Source organism: Bombina bombina, chromosome 3 (assembly GCF_027579735.1).
Source record: "Bombina bombina isolate aBomBom1 chromosome 3, aBomBom1.pri, whole genome shotgun sequence".
Taxonomy (NCBI): Eukaryota; Metazoa; Chordata; class Amphibia; order Anura; family Bombinatoridae; genus Bombina; species Bombina bombina.
In genome coordinates, this window is record NC_069501.1 from 689910111 (window position 1) to 689924046 (window position 13936).

The 13936-nt window shown below is 34.8% G+C and overlaps 1 protein-coding gene across 1 annotated transcript in view; it reads right to left on the reverse strand.

Annotated features, from left to right (window-relative positions):
• AUTS2 (activator of transcription and developmental regulator AUTS2) overlaps positions 1-13936 on the reverse strand; it is an 89429-nt gene that overhangs the window by 7581 nt on the left and 67912 nt on the right. Inside the window, exons 8-11 of the mRNA XM_053707466.1 lie at positions 10671-10700; positions 9110-9181; positions 4414-4564; positions 1604-1681 (exon numbers count right to left, since the gene is read on the reverse strand). Of these exons, the coding sequence (XP_053563441.1) occupies positions 1604-1681; positions 4414-4564; positions 9110-9181; positions 10671-10700 (331 nt within the window). The remainder of the gene's footprint in view (positions 1-1603; positions 1682-4413; positions 4565-9109; positions 9182-10670; positions 10701-13936) is intronic.

Genomic DNA, 13936 nt, shown 5'->3' on the forward strand with positions numbered 1-13936 from the left:
ATTAAATGGACAGTCACGTCAAAATTAAACATTCATGATTCAGGTAGACCATGCAATGTTAAACAACTTTCCAATTTACATTTATAATTAAATTTACTTTGTTCCCTTGTTATCCTATGATGAAGAATAAACCTGGGTAGGCTGATAGGAACTTAGGAACGTGCACGTGTCTTTAGCAGTCTATGGTAGCAGTGTTTGTAACATTGTATAACACTGCAATCAACAATGTTGCAAAAACATGCTGACAGATGGCTATAGACACATGTATGCTCCTGAGCTCACCTAGGATTACTCTTTAACAAAGGATACCAAGAGAACTAAGCAAAATAATAGAAGTATATTGGAAAGTTGCTTAAAATGCCATACTATATCCTGTCAATTTAAAGTGAAGGTAAAGTTTATTTAATTGGAATATACCAATGTATTCCTTCAACATAGAATATGCTAATCGCTAACTTGATTTTATAAAAAAAATAAAAAATTCTTCATCTATATTTTTCCCTACCATTCCGTCGATAACTCCTCCCAACCTCTATATCCGGATTTGAAATGCTGTTACGTATAGAGTGGTCCCAACTGGCTCTATACGTAACAGCAGAAGCGCGTTCACGATGAGCGTTGCAACTGTGCATGCAAGATTCTCAGCACACCCGTCTCCCTTCACCTAGAACAAGCGGCCTTAAGCAGAACAAGTACGCATGCGCAAAACTAGAACGTGCGTGTACTCTGTGAAGGAGAAATACACTCTAGCGCAGGCGCAGTACATTGAGTAGGCGGATGACGTAGGGTCACGGCTGCCTAACAGCCAGAATTTCAACTGGCTGCTCTAAAAACATGACCCAAAAATAAAAATAAACGGGTTGATTGTGAAAATCGGAAAAAACTGAATTAAAATTGAAATTACTGGATTTGGAAGTAATATTGTAAAAAATGATGAATTAAAGTCCCAATAATTTTCAACAAAGAATTGGATTCTGTATCTGTAACTTTACCTTCACTTTAAGTTTTAGTTTGACTTTACTGTCCCTTTAATACTAAAAGTAAATGTATAAGCAGTAAACATATATACGTCATTACATGACCTTGGCTTGACAATGAAAGAAATGCCTCATTAACACAAAGGTACACTTTCTTGTAACCATATAACCTTTTCAGTATGGTTATTCACAAATGAAGACAATTAACGCATCACTTAGGTGATGAATGTCAGCATTGCTTTTGAGCTATGTATATTATTTTAAGGTTGCTTCTTTTGGTACTGACTTGCCATGCGTTACAGTATTTAGGAGATTTTAAGGTCTGTACATCCACTAAAAAAAGATCGCTATAACTACGCAGAGATATAGAAATTTTATGTATGAAATGAATAAATGGATTTTGAAAACATTTTGGTAAGAAATAAATAATTCTGCATATCTACTTCTGGTTCCATGGATGAGAACTCCATTGAAGTTTAAGGCCAAATTTTTGTAACAGGCCTAGACAGAAGGTAAAATAGATCAATCTATAAAGAAATATCAGACTATGTTATTTTAATGTTACAGTCAACTGCATTTTGTCTGCTATTTGTATAAAACATAAGAACGTGAGAAACATTTATTACCAAGATGAGCTGCAGGATTAAGGAAATTGCTGTGATGTGGAGGGGGCCCAAAAGGTGCTCCAGCTGGATGTCCTCCGCCTATACAACACAGGAGGAAAGAAAAACTGATAAACTGACAAAATTATTATTAAATCATATTGACATGTGTTTAGGTTGATGTCTTTGAGAGCAGCAAAAATTACATAAAGAGGCCCATTTATCAAGCTTTGAAAGGAGCTTAACGCCCGTGTTTCTGCAGGCTCGCCAGAAACAGCAATTATGAAGCAATGGTCTAAAGACCGCTGCTCCATAACCTGTCCGTATGCTCTGAGCGGGCGGACAGAGATCACCACAATTCAACCCGATCGAGTACGATCGGGTTGATTGACACCCCCCTGCTGGCGGTCGATTGGCCGCGAATATGCAGGGGGCGGCGTTGCACCAGCAGCTCACAAGAGCTGCTAGTGCAATGCTGTATACGGAGAGCGTATTGCTCTCCGCATTCAGCGAGGTCTGTCGGACCTGATCCTCACTTTCGGATGAGGTCAAACAGACCTTTAATAAATAGGCCTCAAAGTCTGTTTATGTTGCAAGATGCTATGGAAAGATCTGATATTACTACAAGGTCTGTCACTAGATACAAGAAATTAAAGGGACATTTCAATCAATTGTTTTCTGTACTGTAAAAGAAAGTATGGCAGATAACTATTTGTAAAATATATTTATGCATGGAAAAAGCTTAAAGTGAAGGTCCATTTTGATGAATTAGTGCCCGGTTTTTAATAAACCTATTAAAAACAAGGGCACTTTAATTAATCAAAATTGACATTTCACTGTTTTCTTCAAAAACTTACCTTTTAATCCTGAATGCCACTCCAGCGATTCCCCTGGCCATCGGAAGCCTCTGCAGACGTCAGAAATGACGACTCACGCTTCCTCCGATCATAGCTTCCCCCCCCCCCCCGGGGGAATCTTGGCATGATGCAACGCTGTGATTGGAGGAAGCCGGATTTGTCATTTTGGACCCGCGAAGACGGCTTGCGAAGGGCGGAGTAAGTGCTGGAGCGGCTGCCAGGATTAAAAGGTACGCTTTTAAAGAAAACTGTGAAATGTCAATTTTGATGAATTAAATTGCCCTTGTTTTTAATAGATTTATTAAAAACCGGGCACTAATTCATCAAAATGGACCTTCACTTTAAACTTTGATAAACTGACAAAGCCAGGCCTTGACATATCAGACAATCCACACCTCTTAAAATGTTACTTATACCTCCTGTTTCATTCTGCATGGATCTATATTTAATAATTCATTCACTGGTTTTTGCAGATTTTTGTCTACCTCATCAATCTTCAGATTTTTTACCAGGTGCTATAGGAATTTACCAAATGTCTGGTCGAAATAATAGAGCAAGAACTAGAAAATAAGGCAAATTGATTTGAATTTGCTTGTAATAGAGGATTAACAAATTGCTGGAAGTCTCCATATTTAATCTCACTGTCCTATGCTAGAAGTTGCATTCCAGGGAGCTCTTCCCATTTTATTACTGCATTTAATGAAGCCTTACCATGCAAGCGTAACTTATTTTAATGAATCTAGACCAGTGTTATTTAATCTTGCATGACCACATTAAAAATAATCACAAATAACATGAGTATCATCAAAGTTTAGGGTCTGATGATCAAAAACTTGCTGACATAGAAAGAAATCCTGCAAAATCTTTAAGGGCTTTTTTGAGCATTATTTTGCAATGCATGTGTCTCTCTTTTACATCCTGAACTATGCATAGTAAAATAAAAAGCTCTCAAGCTAAAATTTGCCTTTCTAAAATAATTTGAGAAACCTACTAATTAGACTGCTTAGATCCTTAAAAAGGTTATAAAAGTGCTAGTATATAAGGAATCCCATTTATAACTAAAACAATAGTTGTATTCTGTGCATAGAAGTTGCTCCAATACTATGGGGTAGATTTAACAAATGGTGGGCGGACATGATTCGCTGTAGTGAATCACGTCTGCCCGACATTGATAAATGGCGATCAGCATACGCTGTCGGCATTTATCATTGCACAAGCATTTCTTGTGAAATGCTTTGCAATGCTGCCTGCACATTTGCGGCAAATCGGCAGCAAGCAGGGGGTGTCAATCATAACAATGGTATCGGGTAAATTGCAGTCCGCCACCTCAGAGATGGCGGACGGAATAAGGAGCAGCGGTCTTATGACATGCTGTTTCTTAACTCCTGTTTCCGGCGAGCCGGAAGGCTCATGCGGAATGATGAGCATACGCTGCTTAATAAATAGGCCCCAGAGCCGAACGGCCCATTTCCGTGCGAGCCTTCAGGCTCGCCGAAAACAGCAGTTATGAATGTCTGTCGGACATGATCCACTGAGGATGATAAATCGGCCCCTATATCTTGATGCACAGATTAAATAACTTAAACACTTGCTAACAAACTCATGATTAGTTTATTAGATGCAGAATATAAGCTCACAAATTTACACACATTTTGCTTTTGTGTAAAAACAAAAAATGCGCTTATTACACACTCTATAGAGAGACCAAAAAGCACATTTTGCAACCTTGGTTTTAAAACGCCTGCAAATCAAATAGTTGGTTTAGACATTTTGCAACATTTTGAAAACGTTGGTTTAAAAATGTACTTTTTACCTCTCTGGAGCATGGGACACAAAAACGCAATGTGGTTAATGTCCATGAAATACTAACCTGTGAACACAATTTCTCTGATTAGCATTCTCTGGTGTTTAAAATGTCTACTTTTGTGATAAGGTGCAGAGCTCATAAATTACAACAGCTTGCAAACCTGTGCATACCTGTGGCAGAGAATAGTGTTGAGGGTCGTGCCAAGTCATGAGGGTGAGGATGGTGATGGATAGCTCCAAAAAGGCTTGGACCTGGTGGTCGGCTCAGAAACTCAGGCTTTAGGCCAAAATCCAGCTTGTGTGGATCTGTCTGCATCTGTTTCTAAAATGGAAAGCATGACAGGAATTGAGATTTCCCTTGTGGGCAAATAAGAAAAGAGGCTTCAAAGACCATACAAAATGCCACATTCACACCTTGAAATTGCAAAAGCGATCTTTGTTTGTGCTATAATTGAAATTACACTTTTTTAAATCTGATGTTATCAGAAGTGACAGACAGATTTTAGACTAGACAGAAGGGAGAAAAAAAGGATGATTTAGGTATAATTACAAATTTTGGGGAAAAAAATCTCTGTATTTTGATTCATGCTCCCATAACATTATGCATTTGAAAACACAAAGCAAAGTGCATCAAAAATACCTTTTATATCTTTACCAACAAATATAATGCCAATGTTACACAAACTATGCATATATATTTTTATATATATATATATATATATATATATATATATATATATATATATATATATATATATGACACAAAACATAAGATAAATTAATATCCAGACACTTTTTTTATAGCATAACAGAAAATGATTTTTGTGAATTTTTTTTTATAGAATTTTACTTTTTTTAGGTCATTATTTTTCCTCTTTAATATGATATTTGTTGTAGTGCTAATAGAACTTATCACATAGAATAGACCTAGTTAAGAACATCTACTCTATCCAAAAGCGAAACCAAGTCAAACATAAAAATAAATAAGAAATAAGACCATGTTTTTGCCCAAAATAATTACCATACCTCTGCTTTTGAAAGGATGATTAATGTGCAGCCTTTTTTATGAAAATTAACATCCTCTTATTGATATGAAAAAGCTGCAATGCTTTAGGGAGTATTGTAAAATCTTGTCCTAAATGAAAGGGCAAATGTCATATTTACTCATGAGTCAGTTGCAAAACAACAGTTATTTTATTGACTGAAGTTTGCAGACTTAATATTATTGCTTTAGGGAACTCATGATTGTGGTGATTTGAGTCTATTTACTAAATCCTTTGTGGATTAGAAGTTATTTTAATAGTTTTTCTCATTTGGTAACTACAGTCTCTGAGGGAAAATTCCCTTCACTTAAAATAAAACAGCAATTTGCATTGTAGTGCAGGGTTGTGGAACATAAAACAATATTGTTTCTAGTCCAAAGAGATCAGAAATGCAATACGGTAAACAAGTCTCTTTCATGGTTAAAAAGTAAAGAAAGAAAAAGTAAAGTTCTATTATATTTTGTTTTATTTGACATTAATAAATAGATAAAGATCTGTGAATAAGGGTTCCCTAGAAACACAACATTTCCATGAATGTGCAGGTATACAGCTTTTATCTTGCATTTATTAATGGATGTTTTTAGCCAACATTTATTTTAATTTAATGACATTAATAAGTGACATATAAAAGCAGACCCTCTTCATTCAATTATAAGATCTTATGACATACTAATATTATCAGGAGGGTGCACACAATGTAGAAAAAATACAATGATTTATTTTATTGCTATGACAATTACTTGACAGTTCCAGGACAACTTAACTGAAATAAGATGATTGATTCTTTAAAATTACGGATCTTGCACACTTCTATGTATTTTGGGAGGGGCGAGGGTAAGGTTACCCAAACTTCTCATTATATATGCTTATGGATCAAGTAAATGATGTTGCCATGGTGATCACTTGATAACAACAAGGTGTAGGACCCCTCATTTGAAACAGAGGACTCTCCTCTAGAGGGGCATGTGGAGTTTTATTTGATAGAGGGAACTCAGGGTGTTTTGTGTGAATGGTACCTATTGTCTTTATGGGATATTGGCTTCTTTCAATCATAAAAAATATGGCATTCATCTAATAATGGCAGGGGCATGATATCCCATGATATCTCTCACTGAAAAGAGGTAGAAGCTGCCTTTCCAAAAAGGGGTCTTATAGCCCCTGTGTAAATCATTAAAGGAGACAAGGCCTCTGAGAAAAGCCCACTGTTGTCTAATGTAAAAGCTCCCTAGTCACCTACATGTTATACAAGCATGTCACTTTTTATTAAATAAGGGAATTCTCTTTGAAATCATGGATACTATGCCTCTCTAACTAAAGCACAGGGGTATGCAGCAGTTTTGTAATAGCCCCAATCCCATTTATAAAAAGCTTCCCCATATTGATCACTTGCATCCTAAAGGGATGTGTCCATCCATACTATGCAAGTCAATATAAGTGTCCCCCACAACCATAGCAACGAGAAATTGTCTCTTCTGTTGGACACTCCATCACACACTGCTGATGCCGGTGACATATATACTGAGAAGGGACACTTAGGTCTTTCTTATTTTGCCTCTACAACAATGAACAATGAAACATGTAGTGGGGTTGCTTTCCTCACAGTGGTAGTGAAAGAGTTGACAACCCACATAGCTATGCATTGATAAAATGAGCTACTATATTAATTATGTTGATTTAATGCATTCTGAGCTGGATTAATACATGTGAATATAATGGGCAATTAATAACAACTCTAACAATACTTTAGCTATATAGGATGTTTTTTTACTATCAACCTAATATTTTGAAACGCAAGAATTTCTATTTCAAATCCATTGAAAAGTCATAAACAGAACACAAAACCCCACATTCTAAATCAAATTTGCTTTGTTCTCATCTCATCAAAAGTGCTGTCATCTAGTGTTCTTGCAAATGTATAGCATTCTTGAAAAAAAAACACTGTCATATAGTGCTGCAGGCACAAACACCCTCCCACGTTTACCACACCGTTTTTCATCAAAGGATACCACGAGAACAAAGAAAATTTTATAATAGAAGTAAATTGAAAAAGCGATTAAAATGACATGCTCTATCTAAATCATGAAAGAAAATCTTGAGTTTCATGTAGTTTTCAGATGTGAAAAACATTAATTTATAAAGATTGGAATTTACATTTAAATGCAACATGTTTTATTGTATATCATTTCTATATTTATTCACATTTATTTACTTTAAATCACATTTTATAAATGACCGCTTTAAAAAAACGAAAATATTTTTAATTATCACAAGTCGTAATTAAAGTCTTAAAGGGACACTAAACCCAACAGTTTTCTTTAATGATTCAAATAGAGAATACAATTTACAACATTCCAATTTACTTCTATTATCTAACTTGCTTCATTCTTTAGATATCCTTTGTTGAAGAAATAGCAATGCACATGGGTGAGTCAATCACATGAGGCATCTATGTGCAGCCACCAATCAGTAGCTACTGGGCCTATCTAGATATGCATTTCAGCAAAGGATAGCAAGAGAATGAAGCAAATTAGATAATAGAAATAAATTAGAAAGTTGATTAAAATTGCATGTTCTTTCAAAATCATGAAAGAAGAAAAATTGGGTTTCATGTCCCTTTAATAGCAATAAACAGGATTTTTTTTATCTTATAGTTTCTGAATGTAAAAACACACACATTTTCAGCATAGTTCAAGGTGACTTATTCACAAATGTGTAACAGTAGCAGATGAGGCTAAATTAATGGTTCCAATCGGAAAAAAATGATGTTTGAAAAAGCACAGAAGATGCTTTCAAATTCCATTATGAATTAAATGAAGAGAAAGTTAATTAATGCTTGTACAATGCCCAAGAGACATATAAAGCAGAAGCATCTCCCATTTATAGCGTAGCATCTAACAAACATGAAATCATACCCTGTTAGGGAAAAGGAATAACAACACAAACTCATTTAGTCAGTTAGGTCTTTTGAGGATTTTTGTCTTTAATTGAAGCTGTTTTTTTTTTTTTTTTAAAGGAAAACTAACATAAAAAAAATGGGATCAATCTGGTTTGGAATGCAATGAAGCAGGATGTAATAGTTTCAGATTTTCTACGTAAAAATAATGATTTACAGAAGCACAATTAACTGTTACATAAACATACATTTACATATTTTTACTATGAGTTCACTAGCAGAGGGGCTACAATTGAGATATTAGGTATTGTCCACCATCTTGGATGGATTAAAAAATAAACGTCTAAAGTAACACACTTATGATCACAAACTGAAGGAAACATATGTAATAAATACAGTTCTTAGATTAATATGATTGTACTGCCAATAAACAGTGTGTTTGTCTTGTTTCCATACTGTTAATGTACTTTTATTAAGCATTTGTTGTTCCTGTTATGGTATTACTTTGGAAAAGGTTGTCAGACATTTTATTTAAATATTTTGCAATTTTCCTGAATTTAGCTACACAGTGATTTAAATGCATTACTTATATTACTGCACAAACAAAAAAAATCACTTCCTGCCTTTGACTGGCTACAGCAAATGAGACCATATAGTCAAAGGGTTAAATATTGAACAAGCAAAACTACGTAAATGGTTAAACAATTGCCATTTTAAAGGTTTTTGGAATATTTATTTTTTATGCTTTTGCCATGAGGTATTAAATTGTATATATATTCTATACATGTAATTTTAGTTACTTTCAACATGATACTGCACAAATGCCTTTTGACGTGGTCTTCATTCTACTCTGCAGGCTAAAATGAGTCTCTCATTAATCTTTTTGCAGTGTCCCCTGTCAATTAACAGCTCTAATTAGTTTGACACTAACCTTGACTTTCTGTTGATGGTGATATATTTGCCAGGCAATGTGAACGTGCATGGCACACCATTTTCCAGGTTTCTGAAGAAAAAAAAAAAGACAAAAGTATAGACTTGTTAAACAGAATAAAAGATCTACAATCATTTTCAAAATTAAGTTGGAACCTTAGTTAAGAAATCACATAGAATTTTACAATAAAATATGCAGTGAATTTTAAATACAAATTTTATGCTGCCTTTTTTATGTGAAAAAATTTTTTCACATACCCAATTGAGTGGAATAAATGGAGAAATAAGTGGCGTCTGAATGACGTACTATATGTTTGTGGAACAACAGGCAACTGAGAAATAAGCCACCATTGACAAAGGCTTTACAAGAGTTTTATAACAATGACACTTGTCATGTGCACTCCATAAAGTTTACTAAGCTCACATGGAAAATGCTGAATGTGTGTTTAGAATATGATCTTATGTTTTCTTCTTTTGTCATTTGACACCAAGCTACACATAACAGTAAATGTTAAAAACAACAACTGTATAATTGTGAAAATTTCAAATAAAAGAAAATAATACCCTCATTTTTTATGCAGTGGTTTAACACATAGGTAAAGTACAGCTGAGGAGCTGCAAGCAGAACATTGACTGTAATTGGTGGCTGCATACAAGTGCCACTCTTGACTAACTAATCAGCTACATCCTCTTTGCAGGTGTTAAACACATAGGCCTAGCTTCCGCTGCTATTTGTAAACTGTGTATAGTTTATGGAGATGTTTTATTTTACCACCTGTTTACAAAAGCTATGGAAACTAGGTGACAGTAAGCGGTACAAAAATACATATTCTAATGAGTTACAACATGATTTGAATCCTTTAGAAATATGTATGTATTGGTTTTCTACAGAAAATCACCTTTAAAGTCTAGGGGGATTTTTGTAGATAATCAGTTGACAAGTTTTTTTCTAAAGGATAGGAATCGACTTAACGTCTTTTTAAAATTTTTAAAAACATCAAAATAGGGGATATTTCGAGGTGATCATTCTTGATACATTTTTATCAACATACTTGTTAATTTATTATCTACTTTTAAGGTATTAATGTAGGTTTAACTTTGATTAGATGCCTAACTTTGCAAAAATAGTAATAATTCTTTCCAATTTATTTATTGAGTGAACAAACATTGATGGGGTTTTTTCTTCTTCAAGAACCACCTGGTTCTTCAGCTACTTACAAATGTACTTGCTGGTGTTATCCCAAAATAAGTCAAATTCAATGATTTGATAGACAACAAATAGGCATAAAAATAATAAAAATTTAGTGTTAAAGAGACATTATATTAGGTTTTATAATGGATGCTGAACATTTTCCCTAGCATTGATAAAGAAGGAATTAAAAAAAAAAACAGGTAGTGAATAATTATGTTATTTTTATATTCCAAATTGTATACACTTTCAAAGCTTCCTAATATATTCCCTTGTCTTCTGCACATGAGTGGAGGATTGATTGACCATTTCTTTACAATTCATTTGTTTTTGCTTGGATATGCCAACAAAGATGTTTAAAAAAGCTTCTTACCCTCAACATGGGCCTGAAAGGATCTGTCAACTGTGAAGAGAAAATGACAACTTGGTTACATGCCTGTCACTCAGACAATCGCTTTAATTAACAAATGCTTATTGGTTCATAATGAAGAGAAATTAAAATGTTGGGATTTTACTTTCAAATTAGGCACTTTTAGAAAATAATTAGCCAATTTGCACAGTATAACAGCCAATTTTACCTCCTTTTATGACAATCTAACAGTAGAAATGACAAACTAAAGAGCAGGTCATACAAAAGTTTGTCTTGCTAACAACACTGCGACTTATGAAGATGCTCAGTGGATATAAATATCATTTAAGAGATTTTCCTATATTTTAGACCACCTTTATTTGAATGTCAGCTCTTTTTCCAAAGCTTACTCATTTTAACCGCTAAATAAATAATAAAGAAAAATATGTGTACCGACAGGGCTCTCTTATATAAACTAAATATGGAAATATGGAGGATTTGGATGAATGTAACCCCAATTCTAAGTCAGGCTTGTCTAGTATACAGCCCCCAGGCTTCTAAGCTGCAGAACTCCCCATCTACATTCACTTTCATGGAACTACAAACTGTCTCTGTTCACCTAAAGGGATATTGGATTCTAAAATTGTCTCTCCTTATGTTTTTAATGGTCTCTTTTACCTGTTGGGTGTATTTAACTGTTCACATAGTTGAAATAGCTGCATTTGCCTGTTGAAACCTCCAACACTGAAAATATGAATATTGATATATTCTTTGTAGAAAAGCTATGTAAACGGAGACAACAGACCAAATTAACCTTCCAGTGGAGAGATATTTGTGCCTGAAATAGCTGGCTGTGCTCATTAAACCCCTAACCAATAGCATTTTAGTCGTAGTCCATGTGTTTGGACAGAAATATCATAATCAGGTTTGCTTTACCTGCAGACTCAGTCCATTTATAAGCAAAAACAGCTATTTCAAATACAAAAATATACATGAAGGGAAGGGACCATTTCCCATACATTTAATACTCAGCAGTAGGTATAACAAGTCATTTGGAATATATTAAGGGGAAACAAAGTTTTTGGTATAGTGTCCCTTTAACTATGATTGTATCTGCTCGCTTAAAGGGACAGTCAAGTCCAAAAAAAACTTTCATGGTTCAAAATAGGGCATGTAATTTTAAACAATTTTCCAATTTACTTTTATCACCAATTTTGCTTTGTTCTCTTGGTATTCTTAGTTGAAAGCTAAACCTAGGAGGTTCATATGCTGTCTTAGACCTTGAAGGCCGCCTCTAATCTAAATGCATTTTGACAGTTTTTCACCGCTAGAGGGCGTTAGTTCGTGTGTTCCATGTAGATAACATTGAGCTCATGCACGTAAATTTACCGAGGAGTGAGCACTGATTGGCTAAAATGCAAGTCTGTCAAAAGAACTTAAATAAGGGGGAGTTTGCAGAGGCTTAGATACAAGATAATTACAGAGGTAAAACGTGTATTATTATAACAGTGTTGGTTATGCAAAACTGGGGAATGGGTAATTAAGGGATTATCTATCTTTTAAAACAACAACAATTCTGGTGTTGACTGTCCCTTTAAAGGAAAAATAGCATATGATAAGCAGTAACTGAAAGTATGGAAGAAACGAAAAAGGGCCTGCTACAGTAAACACTAACTCCACCATTCCCCAAAGGTATTGCCTTTTCTATGACGCAAAAACTCTGATGCTACATTTCTCATACTTAAATGTCGCAGTGCCCTATGTCACTGAATAAAATACTATGCAAGTGAGCTTTAGGATAACCCTATTATCAGTGAACCTTTAAAACAGTTAAAAGTGCTATCAGGCCCAACACAACATGCATTAAAATCGGTTTAAAACAACTGTATGCATAAGAAAATTGTGAAATTGCAGAAATATTGTTTTGTGTGTGGGAAGTTATAAATCAATAGTTAGAAAATGGGGTGCAGAGTGAGACTATATGGGTAGAAAGAAATTGTAAACAATAAGGGTCTAAAATAACACATAGTTCATACTTTTGCAATGGTTCCTCAAAGAGCATTAAATGATTAATTACAATTTACAGGCAATTTGAGAATTTTCCAACACTGTACATAAACTGTAATATGATATTCTATAGGGATACAATGCCTCTGACCTAAGGCACTTCATTTTATTCCACTGGGCTCGTTTTATCAAGTCCTTATCCTCCCTATGACTGCAGGTTCCCTCAAGAGAACCTGCAGTCACAATTTATCAAGCAGCGGTCATCAGATCGCTGCTTCCCTACCGTCTTCTCCACCTCTGTGCACGGGCAGAGGACGGGATTGCACACAAGCGCAAAATAGCTCTTGTGTGCAATGTCAAATTACAGCAGCAGATTAGTGCCCGCCAGAGGAGAGCTGGGGCGGACAGGGGCGAAAATGTACGCCCTTGATATATCAAACCCACCGTGTTCATGTAGGTAGACCAAACATAAACATTGTTCAAGAACCATAGAATTTCATGTAAGATTATAGAGTTCCCTAACACAAACATCAAGTATAACATAACATCTAGATATTTCAAACTGGTAAATCTTCAGATCATACTTCTGATAAAGCAACAGAACAATGCATATACAGAGCTTTAGTCTGACTTTCTTTGCTGCAAATTTGTATGAAATGCATTGAATTATACAGCCATTGTCTATAATACCTATTCATTGTTGAAGTCTTTGTAAAAAAAATATTCCTGCTTGCTCAATCCAGACTTGAAAATCAAGAGACTCCAATCCACCAATTACATCAATATTTCATCAGCACATTCAATAATACAGCAGCTTTGGGACTACGGGACTGTACTCTTACAACAACAAATACTGCATTTCATGCACAAACTCTTTCCACTCCTACACCACAGGGGACAATGCCGTGAGTTAGAAAGAAAATAAAAAAGGCAGAATGGGCCACAGGCAGAGAGACTAGGAAAGCGTAGTCTAATACTAGGTAAAGACATAAACGTATTTTGCTTCTAAAGACTGCCACATTAAACCACAGCATCATTATAAATTTGCAACAGATAACTTTAGGTTGTATTTGTATTCACATAAATCATACTGAAATACGTAAGACAACTAAGATACCAAATTCTCCTCCTCTGATCTGTAAATTTACTGTTAATAGATCATAGCTATAAATAAGTAAAACAGATAACGGTGATTCTTGTAACACACAGTTTGTTTATACCATTGATTACTAGCAGGGGTTCAATTTAAAATATTGATATGCCATTTTGAGGCTGGAATCAAG